The sequence below is a fragment of the Strongylocentrotus purpuratus genome, unplaced genomic scaffold (assembly GCF_000002235.5).
Source record: "Strongylocentrotus purpuratus isolate Spur 01 unplaced genomic scaffold, Spur_5.0 spur5_scaffold_4, whole genome shotgun sequence".
NCBI lineage: Eukaryota > Metazoa > Echinodermata > Echinoidea > Camarodonta > Strongylocentrotidae > Strongylocentrotus > Strongylocentrotus purpuratus.
This window is the reverse complement of record NW_022145610.1, coordinates 31,385,847-31,407,390: the sequence shown is the minus strand read 5'-3', so window position 1 is coordinate 31,407,390 and position 21,544 is coordinate 31,385,847. Positions and strand designations below refer to the sequence as shown.

Genomic DNA, 21,544 nt, shown 5'->3' with positions numbered 1-21,544 from the left:
ACAATAGCATATCTAGGGATTTAAAGGTGCTCGAGGTAAACAATGGCATTGCATCTCGACCCAAACTTGTACGTAACTACACAAAAGACAACGTGCTCCGTTTCATTATTTTCTTTTATAAAAACATTCTTCCCCCTCAGAATGTCAATTTTCTAATCATTTTATCAAAAGGAAAATCGGCAATGGAGCGCTTCATCTGGCGGTAAAGTTTTTAATTTCGCACAAATATGAGCAGTTCTGTATTTAATTTTCATCAAGTTTCAATTGTCATCAAGTAGGTCATCTATTGAAGCCAAAAATTACCCCCCAAAAAACCTTAGTTAAAGATTTCTTTGAAATATTGAAAGTATATAAATGTCATTTTCTGTACACTAGTATATTGGCACAGCCATGTAAAAGAGGCTTAAAGATTCTTCACCCCGCTAACATTTTGAATCCTTGGGTTTTCCCAGTCAGTCGGGTATTTCCGCGAGCAGAGGGGGCATGCGCCCTGGACGGTGTTTGAAGCGCAGAGGGTATATAAAAAGAGAGGAGCGTAAATATGAATTCAAAACTATTTTTGTTATAATATTCGGCAATAATGGTCATAAACTGACTGACTTGCCTAAATTAAACAACAACAATAACAACAAAGAGTAATCAGTGCAGGCTGTGGAATACACAGGGAGTTGATCAAGAATGGCATCACAAGAACAGCGAAAACAGGCAAGTAAAACCCTTTCTTTACTCTTAAAGGTGGAGTGAAATCCAAATATCAGTTGATTCCTGTTGATGCGCAGGGCTGCATGAAACTCATATTTTGTTATTCAAACATCAAGATATATTTCATAGATTTTTAGATATTTTGTAAAATGTCTTAACAAGTAAGCTAAAGCTTTTACCGGCGTGGGGTCCGCGGCCCGCATACGGCCCCAGACAATTTAGAACCTTGAACCTAAAATGCTCTATGGTACATTCTCAGGCATTTCTGAATGCGTAAACCGAACATTTAAGTGAATATTTCTTAGCTATTTTCATTTTTCTTTTTTTTTTAGTCAAAAGGGAAGGGGCGTGCGCCCCACAGGCCCGTAGACAGGGGGCGGTAAGGGCGGTCGCCCCCCCCACCCCCCCCCCCCCAAAAAAAAAAAAACGCCAAAAAAGAGAGAAAGAAGAAAGGAAGAGGACGTAGGAATGAAAGGTATTAGGGACTTTTAGATTGAGTGGACGAGAACACGAAGAACGCCAACTGATCATGCGTGTCAACGTACTCAACTGCCCATGTTGACCACAATTAGAAATCTTTTAGATTGCACTCGATGCGATATACATGCATGCAGGAAGTTACACTAGGAAAATGAGGGACAAAGGAAGAGGACAAAATATACAGTTCCTCACTGCTATCATGTAAAAATGTGTAGAACAGGTGAATATGCATGTGACACCTGTTCTACACATGTTTACATACCGGTAATAGCAGGGAAGGGATGTTCCTTTGTCTACCTGAGGAACTGTATATTTTATGCGCACCGGCATACTAGTACCGTACTAGATTTAGGAAAATCAAGGTTGACGCATTCTCGATCGCCGACTGAGGCGACGTGACGCATGCGCAGTGCCTTAAAATGACGTCACATGTTGCAGTCAGAGCTGTCGACGTGCAAATCTAAAAGTCCCTATTAAGAGTCGAGAACGGAACAACGAATCGTCTTCTTTCTCTAATAATATAATGAAACGTCAAAGTTTCCCGGGGGGGGGGGGGGGGAACTAAATTCAGATAAGGATTAAGAGTCGAAAACGGTACAATGAGTCGTCTTCTTTCTCTAACAATTTAATAAAATGTCAAAGGAAACTGAATTTAGACAAGGATTAAGAGTCGAGTACGGTACAACGAATCGTCTTCTTTCTCTAATAATTTAATGAAACGTCAAAGCTTCCGCGCCCTGCACCCACTCCCGCCCCCTAAAATAAAATCCTGGCTACGCGCTTGGCGCCCCACGCCCCATGATCCATCCCTGGTAGGTGTTTTTAACTTGCCAAGGAGAGAATTCTAAATTCTATTTCAGATGACATTATAGATTAGACCAACAAACGAACTTCGGTAGATATCTATTGACTATAGAATTGCTTGTTTATTTCTCCAGTTGGCATATTAGTTTTCTCGATCCTTCGAGCCATTTGTTCATGCGCAAGTCAATGCAATATATGAATGACCTACCTTTCAACACGCAAGGATTTGCTGCCTTTTTTTTTTAAGCAGTGAAGAAGATTTGCTTTGTTGTTTGTTGTTGTTGTAGGGTTCTATAGTATAAGGCTGTCCAATCTGAAAAGATTATTTCCGTCTGGCGACACTGTTTTTCGAGTTTTTCATCAATGATGATCAGATGGCGCTGTTTCTTTTTCTGTGGCTCATGTATTGATTCAGTCATTTCAGTGTTTCATTTTCTTCAATATTGCCCCTCGAATGGTCGTCACCGGGGGTCGCCACTGAGTTTCACAACTTCCTTTCGTCGATCGTGACCGTTTAATCCACGTAGTTTAATCGATGGTGCGGGCAATAATTAAGGTGTCGACCGTGAACAGGGTGCGAGTATTAATAAAGGTTTTTTTTACTGTGCAGTGCTAATCTATACTTTCCACTTCCTTCCTCTCCGAGAAAGAGAGATAGAGAGAGAGAGAGAGAGAGAGAGAGAAAATGCGAACATGAATATAATAAATACAAAAAAGACATTGGCTTATAGGCATGGGTGTCGATCGCGGGGGGGATGGGGGGATATATCTCCCCCCCCCCCCAATATTTCAGGTGGGGGGGGGATGGCCAGTACAATAATCCCCCCAATAATTCACCATAAAAAAAAATTAAAATAATTAATGATGAGAGCCCGATTAGAGTAGTTAATGGTTATTATTCGCAAGATGACCATCAATATACACACTTTGCCATCTCATTTTCATATACATACACATTTACGAAGTATATGAGACAAGAACAAATTGAATTCTCGCTCATACGGAATTTTCAGGAATTAAGAAATTTATTCAATTTGTTCAATCAACAGCATCATAGAAATGCAGTGCGCCAAATGCAAAGACGCAGCGTTAAAAAGCAGCGAGCTAAATATTAAGCGCGTGAGCGCAAAAATAGCAATCTGCAATGAACATCAGACAATCCTGGACAGTGTAAACATAGATGAACTCTGTGACGAATTCGTGGTGAGATAGGAGACAAGGAGAAAGCTTTCGCGCTTCGCGCGAGAGCGGGGAAACTGAATTCAGACAAGGATTTAGAGTCGAGAACGGAACAACGGATCGTCTTCTTTCTCTAATAATTTAATGAAACGTCAGAACTTCCGCGCTTCGCACGGGAGCGGGGAAACTGAATTCAGACAAAGATTTAGAGTCGAGAAAGGTACAACGAATCGTCTTCTTTCTCTAATAATTTAATGAAACGTCAAAGCTTCCGCGCTTCGCGCGGGAGGGGGGGGGGGAAAACTGAATTCAGACAAGGATTAAGAGTCGAGAATGGTACATCGAATCGTCTTCTTTCTTTAATAATTTAATAAAAAAGTCAAAGCTGGGGGGGGGGGGAACTGAATTCAGACAAGGATTAGGAGTCGAGTAATGGTACATCGAATCGTCTTTTTTCTTTAATAATTTAATGAAACGTCAAAGCGTCCGCGCTTCGCGCGGGGGGGGGGGGAGGGGAACTTGATTCAAACATTAAGGATTAAGAGTTGAGATGGTACATCGAATCGTATTCTTTCTTTAATAATCTAATGAAACGTCAGAGCTTCCGCGCTAAGCGCGGGGGAAGGGGAACTTGATTCAAACATTTAGGATTAAAAGTCGAGATGGTACATCGAATCGTATTCTTTCTTTAATAATTTAATGAAACGTCAAAGCTTTCGCGCTTCGTGCGGTAGGGGGGAACTGAAATCAGACAAGGATTAAGAGTCGAGAATGGTACATCGAATCGTCTTCTTTCATTAATAATCTATTGAAACGTCAGAGCTATAGCGCTATGCGCGGGGGAAGGGGAACTTGTTTCAAACATTAAGGATTAAGAGTCGAGATGGTACATCGAATCGTATTCTTTTTTTAATAATCTAATATAACGTCAGAGCGTCCGCGCTACGCGCGGGGGAAGGGGAACTTGATTCAAACAATGATTGAGAGTCGAGAATGGTACGTCGAATCGTCTTCTTTCTTTAATAATCTAATGAAACGTCAAAGCTTCCGCGCTACGCGGGGGAGGGGGGAAATTCCCCCTCCCTGCACCCAACACTCTAGAGAGCGCGCTTTGCACGCTTCGCGTGCTCACTACCCCTCCCCCTAAATGAAATCCTGGCTACGCGCTTGGGGAGGGGGTGCAACCTGCCACTCGCTTCTACCTCTTGGTTGCTTTGATCCATTGCCGAATTTTTTTTGGCACCTATCATCCCCCCCCCCCCCCAACCACGGATACAAATCGACATCCTTGCTTATAGACCCATATTTAATTTTCGTTTAATACAATTCGCTCTTTACATCACCTTGGCAAAGTTTGTTATACCTCACCATCTAAAATGAGTGATATCTATCTGTGGCTATTATTAAAATAAGGCCATCAGAGCATGCCGGGGCGTTGTGGCGTGATAATGATAATGATAACGATACCCCTGTCAAATTGATAAGACTTTTGTATTATTTCTCATTGCCTATATCTTTTATATACATTTTTAAATTTTATATAGTTTGAAAAGGATGGCTTCCTTGTAGTGGAGAATTTTCTGACAAAAGAAGAGGTGGAGTCTCTCAAGACAGAATGCCATTACATTGTCCAGAACATGGATCCAAAACAGCATGCAAGGTGTATGTTTGAAACACTCGAGAATACACAGGTAATATAATAACTTTTAATGCCAAAATATTCCTCTAAAATCCACTTATGGGTCTTGTCAACCTAACGGTAGCTAGGTTACAGGCTTACAGCAATATTTTGTTACACTAGTCGTAAAACAGGAATGCCCAAATACAGTGTAAATAAAGCTTAATTACTTTACCGCGGCTACCTCTTGTTATGGTAATTACATGTATGCAACTGCTCGAATTTCGGTTAGATATATGGCACACATATTCTTCGGAACATGGGATAAGATAAGAGGACACGTAAGGCCTGCCGCCCATTCAGCTATGAAGCGGCAAACCCCCGCCAAACTGGAATTTATTGTACCTTAATTAAGATTTTAATTTTGATAATAAACTGCTAATATCTCTTCACATGTATTACAACCTGGTAAATAGTACCCATTTTCACCTCAAACATACAAAGCTAGATATATTTTTGGTCGTTAGTCCCTTCTGAGGGTTCAAGGTATACGGTATACGCTTCGTTCTCTCGAAGAAGTTATTTCGCATTTTGTTTTCTAGTTTCAGAATGAATACTTTATGACCAGCGGAGACAAGATCAGATTTTTCTTTGAGAAAGAGGCATTGGACAAGGAAGGTATGGTTTGTCGCATTTTTGTAATGGATTGAAAATGGAAATCTACTGGATGTCAGGTTAACTTTTTAGGTATTTTAAGTAACGTTAATACATTCGGTTGTATTTTAGCATTTAAAAATAAAATGTTTGGGAGTTTACTGTCTTTTACCTTATGAGACTTTTAGAGTACTGGTGTTTTTTAGGAATGTAAAGGTGCTCGAGGTTATCAACATAGAAAGAAAATAGTCTATTATAATTATCATTGCCCGTGATGAAAGTTAAGCTAACAATTTTTTACAAGGTGATATTATAATTTGATAATTTGATGTGAATGTAAATCCTGATTACATCGAATCACCTATTTACAACTCTATACATTTTACAGGAAATCTTTTGGTTGATAAACACTGTAGTCTCAACAAAGTAGGTCATGCCCTTCATGAACTCTCACCTCCTTTCAAGAAGGTATCCTGTTCCAAGAAAGTACAGGTAGGCCTAATGATAATATCATCTGCCGAGAGCCAGAAGGGTGTTAACTCGTATTATTCTATACAGGCGTGTACGCAGGGGGGGGGGGGGGGGAGTTTGGGGGTTGAACCCCCCCTTTGGTATTTTTATGTGTGTTAACCCCCCTAAAACCCCCCTTTGGATTTTTTTTTTGTTTTTAAATCATAAAAAAAAGGTGACCTTACCCCCCGCCCCCCCCCCAACAAAGAAAAATGTCAAATTTTCAAATTTCGAGACCAAAAAAAAAAAAAAAGTGTCCTCTTACCCCCCCCCCCCCCCCCCCCCCCCCCCCCGCTTATTCAGCGGCTGGCTGAGTCGTTGCGATTTTTTGGGGACTACCAACAAAAAAAGTGTCCTCTTAGTGTATCTCTCAACAGTATATAGATATACTAACTTACCAAATATATCAATTAGTAGGCGGTTTCCCGTCAAAATTGTTATCGTCATGTAATATTCAAAACATATTCTTTCACATGATTGGTAATAAGAGCTTCCATTTCATTTTTTGAAATTGGGGCGCTTCCAATACTGGTCTTTACCTTTAACTATAGCATTACATGACACCTATTTCTCATTTTTTTTTATAATTCAAACGTATCTCATCTGTACAGGATATTGCAAGAAACTTAGACTTCAAGAAGCCTGTTATTGTGCAGAGCATGTACATCTTCAAACCACCACACATTGGAGGGGAAGGTAAAACTTTCTTAAAAAGGAAAATCATATTATTATCCCCAAAATATATATTAGATTGAAATTGAAGAATGGTCAGTGCAGACTAGTTTGAAGTTGAATTTAGAGAAGAATGATGCCTTGAATGTAAAATCTTATCACAGAAGGTCACTAGGTTTGCCCACTGTAAATGCTGCAGATATCAACCCCCTCTTCTTGCTCGTTATAATGGGATCTTCCTCAAGGCACCTCCTAAGCTCATATATTACTAGATAGCTTTAATATTGTGTAATTGTTGTATCCTCATCATCATTATCATTATATTAGTTATTATATGGCTATATTATTCTACACCTGACTTGGTTATTGAATATCTGTCATTATCTAACCATCATCATCATCATGGTTATTTGTATGGACCCTCATGTTTTTTTAATTACTCTTTACTGCCAGTAACTACCCATCAGGATGGCATCTTTCTCTAAACCTGGCCCCTCAAACTGATTCATTAGTTGCAAACTGTTATTGTATTTTTATCCTCATCATCATCTTTACTGCTAAAGTACTATTTTTTTTTCATTGTTATTATAATCATCATCATCATCGTCACCGTGGTTACCTTACACACCCGTTTGCCTCCTTCTCGTATTCTTTTCTACCAGTGAGTGCCCATCAGGATGCAATCTTTATGTACAACACGCCCCTCAAACTGATTGGTTACTGGATAGCTTTGGAGGATGCCGAGATTGATAACAGTTGTCTGCATTTCATCCCAGGTTCCCATTCACGTAAGTAATTCAGTAAAATTGAAATATAATGCAACTTGCTTAATATTCTTTCATATTAATTCCCCTGTGGGTGATGATGTTATAGGGCTCTTTGGTAGAAAATTGTTAGGAAAGATGAGGCTACCCCAGGCAAATATGGCCATATTGTTAGTAATAGTAGTAGTATTATTGTTATTATGTATGAAAAGATTATTTTGATGTTCTGTCCCGAATACTACTTGAAAATCTAAAATCAATGCTATATGCACTATTTTGTCCAATTGGGTCCCTCACAGGGCGTACAGCTGTTCACAAACACCTGTTAGTTGGTTATATGGTAATCTACATCCTGGCCCAGGATGTAAATTATTTGTCACCTTTTTGAAAAGTGAGTCTGCCACCACTACACCCACAACAAAAAAAATCATTAAGAATTCACAGCATCTCCCGTAACTTAGGATCTTACACTTATGAACACGACGGACAAAGTAAGAGGACAAAATATACAGTTCCTCAGGTAGACAAAGGAACATCCCTTCACTGCTATTATGTAAAAATGTGTAGAACAGGTGAATATGCATGTGACACCTGCTCTACACATTTTTACATAAAAGTAGTGAAGGCCGTTCCTTTGTTTACCTGAGGAACTGCATATTTTGTCCTCTTTCTTTGTCCGTCATGTTCATAGTGTTAGTAAGTTTCATCCATAATAGACGGAACCTGACAAAGTTTCAGGCTCGTGTTTTTATTTGCACTTATCCGAACAGGTGACATCACAACAAGAATGGTTAAAGATCCAGACGGCACTGCAACCTCCTTCCAAGGCGATCCTTACCCCATGAAGGTACCTGAGGAGGATTTCATTCCGGTTCCTGTCAAAGCAGGTAAGGTTCAAGTTTCAAGTAAGTTTATTTTTTCAAGTTTAAAGTTTTGAGGTTGGTTTACGGTCCCTTCGATAGGACGGCTTATGCTCCGGTGACAATTCAGGGTTCCTTCGGCTGGACAGCATATGCTACGCTGACGGTTAAAGGTTCCTTCGGTTGGACAGCATATGCTCCAGTGACAGTTCACGGTTTCATAGGTTGGACGGCATATGCTCCGATGACGGTTTACGGCTCCTTTGGTTTACGACATTTGCTCCGGTGACGGTTTACGGTTCCTTCGGTTGGACGGCATATGCTCCAGTGACGGTTTACGTCTCCTTCGGTTGGACGGCATATGCTCCGGTGACGGTTTATGGCTCCTTCGGTTGGACGACCCTACATGTGTTTTGTTGACAGCTCTTGGTTCCAAGCTATCCTGAATATCAGGGAATACCTTGAAAATAAGTTCCCTTTTCCGTCAGAGAACAGGGAATTTTAAAACAATCACTGCAATCTGCGAATTTCAACAGCCCAGAAAGTAATCCGTCTTTTAGGTGTTGTCTTGTTGTCTTTTTGTTTTCTTTTTTCAAATACCTTTTAGGGTAAAAGTTAGCTGTAAGGTCGAAGGCTCAAATAGGCGGGGGGAGGGGTCGGTCCTCCCATCCTCGATCTGCCATTGATGTAATGAGGCTTTATTTCTCATATGGTCTGATCCTAAAGATAGCCATTATGTCCTGGTCATTATTTCCTTTAACGTCTTCATTTTGTTTTAGGGTCACTGATTCTCATTGATGAAAAAGTTATTCACAGGAGTTCCCAGAACACATCGGATAGATCCCGACATATCTACACATTCCATGTTGCAGAGTCTGAGAAGACTGAATGGAGCAAAGAGAACTGGTAGGTTTGATTCTATCCAAGTTATACAAGTATCATGCTTGGGCAAATGCCATTCCATGTATTCAAATATTCAAAATAGGCCTATTTCACATTCTGAATCAAATTTAAAGTACCCTCATAAAAGTTTGTTCATGGTGTGATGGATGCCGAAAATTTACAAATTTCCTCAAGACATCATTGGGCTTGGAATAAGTATTCAATACCTTCGATTCAGAAATAAACACTTAGAATCTTAGAATGCTTGCCTTTTTCCTTCTGTTAAAACAATTTTTGCCTCTTTTGCAAGATAATGAAAAAAAAGCAAACTTTGCATAACACGAGAATGTTGGTTTATGACTTATTGTACCAAAAATTCTCCATCAGCAATATTGACCTACATAGATTGCTTATTTCCACACATCATGCAAATATTACTTGAGCTATCATATTTATCATAAAATGATTTGTTCTGCCAATAATTCCATTATTTTTCATGAATTTGTTGACTGAAGAATGCAAGTTTTTATTCGCTTAAAGATGTGTAAATGTAAATCTTTTATATTTTCCTCTTCCACCCCACCCCAATTTTAAAAAAAATCAAAAAAATTAGGTTGCAGCCTACGCCTGAGAAGCCATTTACACAGCTGTACACACAGGACTAAAGCTGACATTATATCCTGCCTTGACAATATGAATACAGATTCTGGGCTTAGATTTATTTGTCAACCTTGCTTACAATCTGGAATTGTACTTGAATGAATTCATGATTGTAGTATGTATGATTACTAACGCATTTTTATAGAGATGTTCCTGTTGATATTATGTACCCAATAAAGATATAAACCACAGCGGGGAATCAGTCTGCAATTGCTATTTTCAATTGGAGAAATCTTCGAATTATATGTTATTGATTTCCAGAGGGGCAATCATATTACGAACCTCTGCGTATAAATGGTGATGTAATTGAGCAGTTACATGAGTACATACAGTGCGTCCCAGAAAAAACGAAACCTAGAATTATCGATGTTTTATCACAACTTAATCACAATTATAATTAATAAATGACACATATTTGTAAAACTTAGATCCTCCTCTTTCATTATTTTGATGCAACTCATATGATGCATATTTCACGCATTAATGATTAAAAACAATTTGAAGAGGGGAACCAACTAGTCATTTTAGGGCGGTATTTGAATTTCAAGGAGAAAATCACATTTCTAGAATGTTCAATTTCTGCCCTTTCATATGACACCTCAATCAGGAAAAATGAGCCAAGTCTTTCGTCTTCTCTGTGCATGGCTGATCGTCAACGAAACGGAGTTAAGTCTTTTGTCAACTCTGTTTGTTGCTACGGCAGGCAGCCAGTGAAAACGAAATCGTAATAAAGTTAGCACCACGTACGTTAACAATGTATTACAATGGATCAATATAGATGAAATGAAATGTTAAGTTGAGTTAGGTTGTGAAAGAAATTATCTTGAAACGATTGGAGGAAGAGTACATAAGAATATGTGTATATTGTAAGGTTTTGGAACAAGTTGCTTTCAAAAGAAGTCCAAAAAGATAAGAACAGGGAGTGATAATGTCAGCCAATGAAATGTTGACAGTTAAAAAAAGCAAATTACAATGGATCACACATCTCTGTTTCACCTTCAGCTTTTTATGTCATTGAGAATTGAGTCATTCATCCGCACATTCATGTTTTGTGTGCGATTTTTGTGTGCGAATTCAATGTGTTATACCATTGTAAGGCTTACTGTTTACATGATCTGTTATGTATATTCGACAGATCTAAAGCTATGAGTATTTAAAAGGTTATTTTATTCAATCTCTCTCTTAATTTCTAATTTTGGTTTTGTATATTTTAAATAAGGGGAAAATGCATCATATTATCAAGAATTTTATTTGGTTTGTGATTTGTGTTTTCTTACATATCTTGAGTTTGGAAAATCCTCTTTCATTTGAGGCAAAAGAAGAGAATTTTTTTATTTTGTATATAATGTATATAATATATTTTGGTGAGTTCTGGTAATTAATTTACATCTCTAGATTAGATTGAAGCAAATTAATTCTAAATTGTTTATAGTGAAGTATGTGGGTTGTTTTGACCAGCAAGTTACAAACAAACTTGTGTTGAAATACGTCTTGGGTGCATACTACTTACAGTAGCCTTCTTCAAAATTGTACAGAATTTTCTGAAAGACAAGAAACTTTAAATAGAGAACTATATGAATATAAAAAAATAAAAAAAATAGTTATATTAGTATACATACATTTGCCTGTTTGTTTGGAATTCTGAGTAACACTGTAGACACAGTTATATTTGGTCCAACTGAGGTATGGGGTAAGGGTTAGAGTTGGGATTGGGCATTTATGTTAGGTTTGGAGTCGGGTGTAGTGTTTAGTCTAGGAGTGAAGATGAGAATTTGATGAGTGTTTGAAATTGGGACCACGGGATAATCGTCATCATAGCATGTGTCGGAGCACCTTATCTTTGTCAGGCAAAGTATTGTGGGGAGAGTATTGATGATGATGATGACGATGATGATGATTATGATGATTGTGATGGTGTTTATGATGATCGTGACGATGATTATGATGCTGCTGATGATGATAGTAATAATGCTGAAGATAATCATGACTGATTCAGTGTGATGTGGTGACGTGGTTGAAGTTTGTTACTCGGGGTAGAGATGGGACTTAAGTGTGTCGGATACAAATTTGGCGAAAAGTCTACCAATAATAAAGGAAAAGCGAAATGAACAAAACTACAAAATTCTAGCCCTAAAGGGTAATAAAATAACTAAATTGACAGTACAATATGAAATTATAAATGAATAAATTAATACAATTCACGAGTTCTTATTTGTAAGTTCATTGAAGTTATTCACTACTCGATGTCGATTGAATGTCAGGAGTAAATTTTTTAGCAATCGGGTCATCCAGTCTTGGAACATTTTACCAGTGTCTCTAGTAACTGCTACCAGCATCAACTCATTTAAACACAGCTTGAAGTCTTTTCGGTCAGACAAACACTAATTTGTTATAGCATAGTCTGACATCCACACATGGACTAATTTATAGACCTTTACTAATGTACCAAGTGATCTGACCGGGACTGACCTACAGGATATCCTACATTCCCGTATAGATGATGATGATGATGATGATGATGATGTAAAGGCTAGACATTAGTATTGAGGTATAGAATAATTAAGGGGGAGGGCGGCGAAACAAGGCAGGAGAGATATAGACTCAAGGCCTAGAACTATATGTAAATGTTGCAAAATCGTCAGTTATGAAATACTAGTCTTAACTTAAAACAAAAACTAAAACTGGCACCAGTAAACAATTGTACAAACACAAAATGAAAAAAGAATGTCATTAAGGACTTTATCCATATTGCAAAACGGCAACGCGCTCTTAAGTAGCCTGACTTTTGCATAGTCAGAAACTTCAACAGTAGCCTTTATGAGATTCGCATCACCGAGCTGAGAGTTGATCAAGATCAAGAATGTCATCAAAAGAAGAGCGAAAACAGGCAAGTTAAACTTTGTCATCACTTTTAAGTTCCATCATCTTTGTTTCATTGAACATTAAGATGGATGAGACCGAAAATGTCTGTCGCTTTTAGTTTTACTTAATTCTCTTTCGTTCGTTAGCCTCTTATTTGGGTAGGGTCGGCTCCTCTCTTTAGAAGCAGAAGCCGACCTTAGGGTCTCCAGTGCAAACGTTGTGGCCACAAAACTTTGCCCAAAATACTCAATTTAGTGTATTCATATCCAATGCATTTTTTTAATAAGCCTAGAGTCTAGGCTAATATACATTGGTTCCATTTACCAGATTGACTGAATGATGTGTTTAAAGATACTATGTCCCTTTTGCAGCCAACATCAAATTCTGTAGAACTTTGCAGGAATTATGAATATGTCATGTATGTCCTATCTGTGATATTTAAACGTTAGCAGTGTTCTTATATTCAAATTATGCAAGGAAACCTGTTTACTTGCTAGACTTTACTGTCAGACACTATTGATTGACTGACTGGCTTTTTTTTTTTTTTTTTACTTCTTTGGTAATAACATACATACAATGAGCTGTAAAGGGTACATGGGCATTTGTCTACATCAGTAACCCACTTCTTGTAATGGCCAAAATTAAACTGATTGAATCTTTGCGCAGCATAAAACTTACGACCATTCGGTACAATGGTCTGAAAATCAGACTCTTACTTACTGGCTCTATAGCTCTTAAGTCGATTCGACAACTAATACTCGTTATTTTCCCACTTAAAGACATTTTCAAGCTCCCATTTTTTAGGGAAGTTCTAAATTAGTATTATCCTTCAAATGCCGTTGGAATTTAACCTTTTCGTTTTTTTGGCCTGCAAATGGGACATAGTACCTTTAAGGGTTCTTTTTTCGGGATTTTCTTTGTCCAAATGAGCGCTGTGTTGAACTTGAAATTCTTGCAGCCGTATTTTAAACTGCTCCTGTTCGTGCGCATGAAGGAAGATGATGTCATCTATTAAGCGCTATATAAAAGCAGAATATTATTATTATTATCTATTGACATTATTAGGTATTGGCAACGCCCCCAATAGTTTTCTCTTGGTTGAGTACTGGATGTGGACGAGTCTGGGGCCCCGTTTCTCGAAAATCAAAACCGTCATAATACTAACCTCTAGGCTCTACTCTAGACTAAATCAGCGTCAGTGGCTACTTGTCCACTATGTGTTTCAGGCGCGTACGCAGAATTTTTTTCAAAGGGGGGGGGGGGGGGGTTTAACATTTATAAATCGGGCCGAAAATTTCGTAACGACTCAGCCAGCCGCTGAATAAGCGGGGGGGGGGGGGGGGGGGGGGGGGGGGGGGCTAAGAGGACACATTTTTTTTTTTTTTTGGTCCCGAAATTTGAAAAATTGACATTTTGCTCCGTTGGGAGGGGGGGGGGGGGGGTAAGGTCAGCTTTTTAAGGTCAACCATGGGAATTTTTTTTTTTTTTTTTTTTTTTTAATAAAAAAAAAAAAAAAAGGGGGAGGGGGGTTTAGAGAAATTTAGGGGGGGGGGGGGGTTTACACACAAAAAAAATACCAAAGGGGGGTTTAACCCCCCCCCTGTGTACGCGCCTGATGTGTTTCATAAAGTCCTCTTTGACAAGATCAAGGACAACATCCTGACTAAGACCAAGTAGATGACACTTCTGAGCTGACCCTGTCGTATCTCTGTCATAACCGGTAGGCAGCGTCATCGGTAGGCAGCGTCATCCATTAATTAGGTAGACTGTGCCCATGGCCTGGCAAAAAAGGACAAGAAATCCCCCAGAAAAGATCTTTCATTCACCTAAACAGGGAGTTAACCTTTTTTATATTTGAAATTTTATGAAAATATGGCATGTTTATAATTATATGTAAGGTTTGTTCAACTTAAATAAACTGATCATACACGTTTATTTCCACAGTGTATTATAAACCCTCCAAAGGATAGGTAATCTCCTCTCTAGTTTTAAGACCCGTATTAATTTCGAGATAAATCTCCAAATGTGTAAACTGGATAGGAAAACATGTTTTTAACCTTTGGAATGTTAGAGTTTTGTCATTCAAATATATTTTGTTGAAGCCTAAAACATTGGAGAAAACTTTCATAGCATTGTATTTTTTTTACTAAGAATAAAATGAAGGTGTATTTTTTTAATAAACTATCAAATGAAAATATCCTGGGGGGCGTGCCCATCTAAATACAAAACGAAACAAAAATCACATTTGTATTTTGCACCTGTTATTCCTTGGTACTATTTTTAAATTTGTTTATTCCTAATTTAAATAATTCCAGTTTTCCTCAAATTACTTTTTTTTCTAATTTGGTGGAATTGTGACTAAGGCTATGTCTTGGCTCGGATGGCTCCTCTTCTTACCCGTAGTATTGATTTCACGGGGTTTCGAGAAACGGGCCCCTAGGATTTGTCGCACTTGCACTAGACCGTCGACACTGAGGTGAAGCAGTAATGATAATAATAAAGCTACCCTTGTCAAATTTATAAGCCTTTTTTAAAAATTAATTCTCATTGCCTTTCTTTTCTTCTACTATAGTTTGAAAAGGATGGCTTCCTTGTAGTGGAGAATTTTCTAACAAGAGAAGAGGTGGAGTCACTCAAGTCAGAATGCCATGACATTGTCCAGAACATGGATCCAAAACAGCATGCAAGGTGTACGTTTGACACATCTGAACATAGACAGGTAATGATATTCTCTTTTTTAACTTTTAAAGCCAAAATATTCTTAAACCCAATATAGGTCTTGACATTAGGGTTACAGCAGTATATTGTTTTGTTTGAATGTGTGAATTTTTGGAGATGGACTCTGAATAATTGACAGCCAATGTTGGGATGTCTGGAATTGTTGTACCTTAATTAAAAATGTAATTTCGATAATAAAGTTGCATTATATCTTTGCTATCTTCAACTTGATAGTTTTAGTACATGGTATCCCTCTTCACTCAGTAAAGCTTCCTGAGCGAGCTGCTAAATGGATTACTCCATCAAGTATCATCTATCAAGTAACTAAAAAATACAAAGCTAGATAGTTTTAGGGTGATTAGTCCCTTCTACGGTAAGTGTTCAAGATATAGGGCACTCTCTTCATACCTCTCAAAAGTGTTGTTTCACACTTTATATTCTAGGCTCGGAATCAATACTATATGACCAGCGGAGACAAGATCAGATTTTTCTTTGAGAAAGAGGCATTGGACAAGGAAGGTATGGTTTGTAACATTTTTTAAAAGGAACCATTTGTGCAACAAAGATTGAAAAAGGGAATTATACTGTAATTTCAAGTGAGCCTATTAGGTGTTTTGAGCAAAGTTCATACAGGCAGTTTTTTAAGCGTTCAAAATAAATGTTTTGCTTTGTGATGATTGGGAGTTTTTTTTTACCTGACGGGGATATTAATGAGACTTCTAGTGCTTTTTATCTACCAACATACACCAAAAAAAAAATGGTTCACAATCTTATACATGGTGATAATGTACTTGATAAATGATTTTGAGTGCATGTAAATCCTTTGTGATACAAGCACAGATTTTCTAGACTATCGACTGTACTGTCTTGATGATGAATTGTAGAGTGGTTATTATAAATTATATTCCACATACTAAGAACCTTGCTCTACGATTGGTCAAAAGTAAATCACGTGATGAAAGATAGTTCGCTCATTATTGATGGGAAAGCAAAAAGTTTGTTACACTGTGTAGATAGTACTACTATCTACACAGTTCAACGCACTTTCAATGAAAGATTATCCAGAAGCACACTAAAACAGGCGTAATTAAGCGCGCATTTCCAATGAGCGCAATTAAAGAACACACATGCGCGCACCGTACCCTCAAGGGGTTGGGTTAAACATAAACTTTTTTGGTGTGAATTTGGGCCTAGGTGTCTTTTATGTAGATGCATACACGTCCTTTTCTATTTGTAGTTAAATTGTTTTAGATGTGGAATATGAAGCAAATAATCACCTTTTGGTTTCAGGCGATGGCAAACTATCACTTCCTCGTCGATCAGAATGTTTACGCTATCTTTCCTCAGCTTCGCTTCGGAAAGATAGCTACATCCAGATCGCCACAGAAGTGATAGTTTGTCCCATCACCTTCACCAACGGTAATTATTTGCTTAATGTATAGTGATACCAGAAAAGACTATTAGTCATTTCCTGATGAAGTCAGTTGATAATAGACCTACAGTATGTTGCTAAGGACAAAGTCATTGAATATGCCAAATTCTCGCTACCCTAAATAGGTACGAAAATCTCGAAATTCGCGAGACGAGGTAATTTTCACTCTCTCGGGTCGTCACTACAACTTCCGGTATAGAGTCCCATCCCAAGTCACGGCCTTCATCCACCCCCATTTTTCAGGGTTCTTACGCTTGGAATCATGAGCCCAGCACTGTGCAGCCTCACAAAAGAAAACCATCGTCACTGATGTCAAAAGACGCAAAAAACAACGAATGAAATGTTCAAATAAACGTTGAAATATTTGCGAAAAAAAAACAAGACCGAGCAGACGACATATTCGGTGCATACACGTTGTGTGGCGACGGCGTTTTACGTTTGCGCTATCGCGCGCCTGCACAGGAAGCTGTAATGTTGAAAAGCTATCCCATAATGCAATGCGCGTTTTCAGGATTTTCCCCGGATCTCGGCAGAATCGCTATTTGGGGTAGCGAGAATTGGTTGCCAGTTCCAAGGAAGAGACAATAAACACCACAGAAACAGATGTAAACATCTTGACATTTTGTCAGGTACTGAATATTCATTTTCATTATTTACAACATTATATTGAATCATCCATTTTCCTGCTTCTTCTTTTTCAACTGTACATTTTACAGGAAATCTTTTGGTTGACAAACACAGTAGCCTCAACAAAGTAGGTCATGCCCTTCATGAACTCTCACCTCCTTTCAAGAAGGTTTCCTGCTCCAAGAAAGTACAGGTAGGCCTAATGATAATATCATCCGCTGAGAGGCAGAAGGGTGTTAACTCGTATTATTCTATGTAGAGTTCAAGTCTACCAATCAGTTGAAGATATGTTTTTTTTTTTAATCTAGGTCCTGTATTTACAAACATAAGTATATCAATATCTGAAGTGTTAAAACACAGCAGTATGTAACATTTTTAGTTTGTAAAATGCATATTTTCCATCACGTCAGATAACTAATGATTAACTATAGCATTACCTGATAACTATTTCTCATTTTTAAATTCAAACGTATCTCATCTGTACAGGATATTGCAAGAAACTTAGACTTCAAGAAGCCTGTTATTGCGCAGAGCATGTACATCTTCAAACCCCCACACTTTGGAGGAGAAGGTAAAACTTTCTTAAAAAGGAAAATCATATCATTATCCCCGCAATATATATAAGATTAAAACTGAAGAATGGTCAGTACAGATATCTTATCATCATCATCATCATCGGTATTGTCATTATGATCATCATCATCATTATGGTTATTTGTCTGGACTCTCGTTTTTTTAATATTCTTTACTGCCAGTAACTACCCACTAGGATGGCATCTTTCTCTAAACCTGGCCCCTCAAACTGATTCATTAGTTGATAACTGTTATTGTATTATCATCCTCATCATCATGTTTACTGCCATTAGAACTATCGTGGTATCGTCATCGTGGTACACCTGTATGCCTCCTTCTCTTATTCTTTTCTACCAGTGGGTGCCCATCAGGATGCCATCTTTATGTACAACACTCCCCTCAAATTGATTGGTTACTGGATAGCTCTAGAAGATGCAGAGATTGATAACAGTTGTCTGCATTTCATTCCAGGTTCTCATTCACGTAAGCAATTCAGTAAAATGGACATAATAATGCAACTTGCTGAATATTCGCTCATATTTATTCCCCATGTGGGTGATGATGTTATATGGGTCTTAGGTTGAACATTGTTAGTACAGATGAAGCTACCCCGGGCAAAAATGGCCATATTGTGTTAGTAGTAGTGGTATTATTATATATTATATACCTCACTTAAGTAATCCAGCAATCTGATTGGTCGAAATTGCATTCATAAACTTTAACTGTTCCCGAAAATTCCCGGTAACCATGGTTAAAAAACAGTTCAAAATCTAAAATAGGTCAGTCTCCATGGTTACCCCATAGGTTTACATGTTAAAAAATGGTCTGAGCGATCGAGGATACCGTACGTGTGCGAAGAATTGGTCGGTAATTTCAATACAATTGAATCTCGATCGATCTTACCGACAATTTTATCTTGCATTGTTGACATGAAGACGAAAATAAACTTCCAAAAACAAAAAAAACAACATCTGCCGATAGATCTTGATCTAAGTTCGTGCCAATATGCATTGCAAAAGTAAAAGAAGGGCCCGTTTAATGGAGCAGCGGCGAAGCATCGACCACGCGAAGCCGTTTTCAATTCATTTTAATGTATATATTAAAGAAAACTGCTGAACGTGGCGACATAGCGCGCTGGCCGAGCGGATTGAGGCGCTGACTCTAGTAACATCACCTCTGATACGCAAGAGTTCGAATCCCATCTTCGACAAAAGTTTTTTTTTTTTTTTTTTCGGCATATAAAAGTATTAATGACTGCTTTAATATTCGAGAAATAACTCTCAAAGCAGTCATTAATACTATAATATTGACTGGCCTTGAGGGGTATATCAGAAATATTGACCAAGCTCAGATCATATTGCCCCGAGTCGAAAGACGAGGGCAATATGGTCTTAGCGCGGTCAATATTTCTGATATCCCCCCGAAAGTAAAGCCATTCAATATTTTTATTGTTATCCAAATCAGACATCTAGAGCAAATACAGACATCCACCATGACAATCTCAAGAACTGAACAAACTTTGTCAAACCAGCACTGTGACGTCACAGTAGAGTGCGCGCAAAGTGCGCAGGTTCTCGTACGCATAATAGATGTGCAATGAAAATGATAAAATACGGCGCAGTCAATACAAGATGCCCGGATGCGAGACCGTGGAAAATACCAAGGTTTATTTTCACTCGTCTCTCTACACGCAAAGTCAATACGCGCAGGGAGACCAAGGAAAATACAAAGAATATACCCCTCCGTTCCCACTGCTAGTAAAAACTAGGGCAATACGGTTTTGTAAATGACCAGCTCAGATATCTGATACGGGTAATAATTGTTATTATTATGTATGAAAAGATTATTTTGATGTTCTGTCCCGAATGCTACATGTAAATATTAGAAATCTAAGATCAATAATATATGCACTATCTCTGTCCTGCTGGGTCCTGCACAGGTTGTACAGCTATTCACAAACACCTGTTAGTGTTTTTAAAAGTTAGTCTGCCACCAATACACAAACAAATCAAAAATAAATAAAGTCATTAAAACTAACAGCACCTTTGTAAGGATCTTACAATGGACGAAACCTGACAAAGTTTTTAGGCTCGTGTTTGTATTTGCACTTATCCTAACAGGTGACATCACAACAAGAATGGTAAAAGATCCAGACGGCACTGCAACCTACTTCACGGGCGATCCCCACCCCATGAAGATATCTGATGAGGATTTCATTCCGGTTCCTGTCAAAGCAGGTTAGGTTCAAGTTTCAAGTTCAGGTTTATTTTTTCAACTTTAAAGTTTCGAGGTTGGTTTACGGTCCCTTCGATTGGACGGCTTATGCTCTGGTGGCAATTCACGGTTCCTTCGGTTGGATGATATATGATCCGGAGATGGTTTACGGTTCCTTCGGTTGGACGGCATTTGCTCCGGTGACGGCTTACAGTTCCTTTGGTTGGATGGCATATGCTCCGGTGACGGTTTATGGTTCCGTCGATTGGACGGCATATGCTCCGGTGACGGTTAAGGTCCTTCGGTTGGACAGCATAATTATGCTCCGGTGACAGTTCACGGTTCCGTCGATTGGACGGCATATGCTCCGGTGGCGGTTTACAGCTCCTTCGGTTGGACAGCATAATATGCTCCGGTCAGGGGCTGGGGAGGGGGCCAAAGAAGGGGCCCAATTCGTGAGAAAATATTTAGCGGCGAAACAGCCAGCCGGTGAATAAGGGGGGGGGGGGGGGGGGGGGGAGGAGCACTCATTTTTTGTTTGCCCTCGAAAATGTGAAAAATTGCACCCCCCCCCCTGGGGCCCAGGGGAGGGGACCCATCACCAAATAACAGTAAAATTAACCTGTTTTTACCTGTTTTTGAGGTTGAAGGCTCAAATGGGGGGGGGGGGGGGTACGGTCCTCCCAAGTCCCATCCTCGATCTGCCATTGATGTAGTGAGGATATTTCTCATATGGTCTGATCCTAAAGGTAGCCATTACATCCTGGTCAATATTTCCTTTACCTTCTTCATTTTGTTTTAGGATCACTGATTCTCATTGATGAAAAAGTTATTCACAGGAGTTCCCAGAACATATCGGATAGATCCCGACATATCTACACATTCCATGTTGCAGAGTCTGAGAAGACTGAATGGAGCAAAGAAAACTGGTAGGTTTGATTTTTATCCAAGTTATTCCAGTGTAATGCTTGGAAAAATGCCATTTTATGTATTCAAAAATTCAAAATATTTCACATTCTTAATCAAATTAAAAGTACCGTCGTAACAGTTTGTTCATGGTGTGATGGATGCCACCTGTGGTTTGCATGTGGGTTCTACAAATTTCCTGAAGACATCATGATTTATAGAGCTTGGAATAAGTATTCAATTTAGAAATAAACACTTAGAATGTTAGAATGACTGCCCTTTTCCTTCTATTAAAACACTTTTTGCCTAGTTTGCAAGATAATGGAAAAAGCAAAATTTGTATAACATGAGAATGTTTGTTTATCGCTTATTGTACCTAAAATTCTCCATCTGCAATATTGACCAACATAGATTGCTTAAATATTTC

General features: G+C 38.6%; 2 protein-coding genes across 2 annotated transcripts; both read left to right on the top strand.

Moving 5' to 3' along the window:
* Positions 1-678: 678 nt before the first annotated feature.
* LOC105443708 (phytanoyl-CoA dioxygenase domain-containing protein 1-like) lies at positions 679-10,162 on the top strand. Its single transcript, XM_030997316.1, has 9 exons — positions 679-705; positions 4,710-4,856; positions 5,386-5,461; positions 5,826-5,929; positions 6,559-6,643; positions 7,282-7,407; positions 8,154-8,270; positions 9,023-9,149; positions 9,739-10,162. The coding sequence occupies exons 1-9, from the start codon at positions 679-681 to the stop codon at positions 9,788-9,790; spliced, it is 861 nt and encodes a 286-aa protein (XP_030853176.1). The 3' UTR covers positions 9,791-10,162.
* Positions 10,163-15,124: 4,962 nt separating this feature from the next.
* On the top strand, positions 15,125-21,144 carry LOC585650 (phytanoyl-CoA dioxygenase domain-containing protein 1). The gene is made up of 7 exons (XM_011677227.2): positions 15,125-15,366; positions 15,809-15,884; positions 17,514-17,617; positions 17,911-17,995; positions 18,355-18,480; positions 20,118-20,234; positions 21,014-21,144. Exons 1-7 carry the CDS (start codon positions 15,313-15,315, stop codon positions 21,142-21,144), a joined length of 693 nt encoding a protein of 230 aa, XP_011675529.2. The 5' UTR covers positions 15,125-15,312.
* The last annotated feature ends 400 nt before the right edge of the window (positions 21,145-21,544 follow it).

What these genes read in the sequence shown, in the direction of transcription:
- LOC105443708 (XM_030997316.1), top strand. Translation starts at nt 679, where the DNA reads ATGGCATCACAAGAACAGCGAAAACAG. An exon ending in CATCCCAGGTTCCCATTCAC is followed by an intron (nt 7,408 to 8,153) that starts GTAAGTAATTCA and finishes TTATCCGAACAG; the next exon opens with GTGACATCACAACAAGAATG. An exon ending in TCCGGTTCCTGTCAAAGCAG is followed by an intron (nt 8,271 to 9,022) that starts GTAAGGTTCAAG and finishes ATTTTGTTTTAG; the next exon opens with GGTCACTGATTCTCATTGAT.
- LOC585650 (XM_011677227.2), top strand. Translation starts at nt 15,313, where the DNA reads ATGGATCCAAAACAGCATGCAAGGTGTACGTTTGACACATCTGAACAT. An exon ending in CCTGCTCCAAGAAAGTACAG is followed by an intron (nt 17,618 to 17,910) that starts GTAGGCCTAATG and finishes TCATCTGTACAG; the next exon opens with GATATTGCAAGAAACTTAGA. An exon ending in CATTCCAGGTTCTCATTCAC is followed by an intron (nt 18,481 to 20,117) that starts GTAAGCAATTCA and finishes TTATCCTAACAG; the next exon opens with GTGACATCACAACAAGAATG.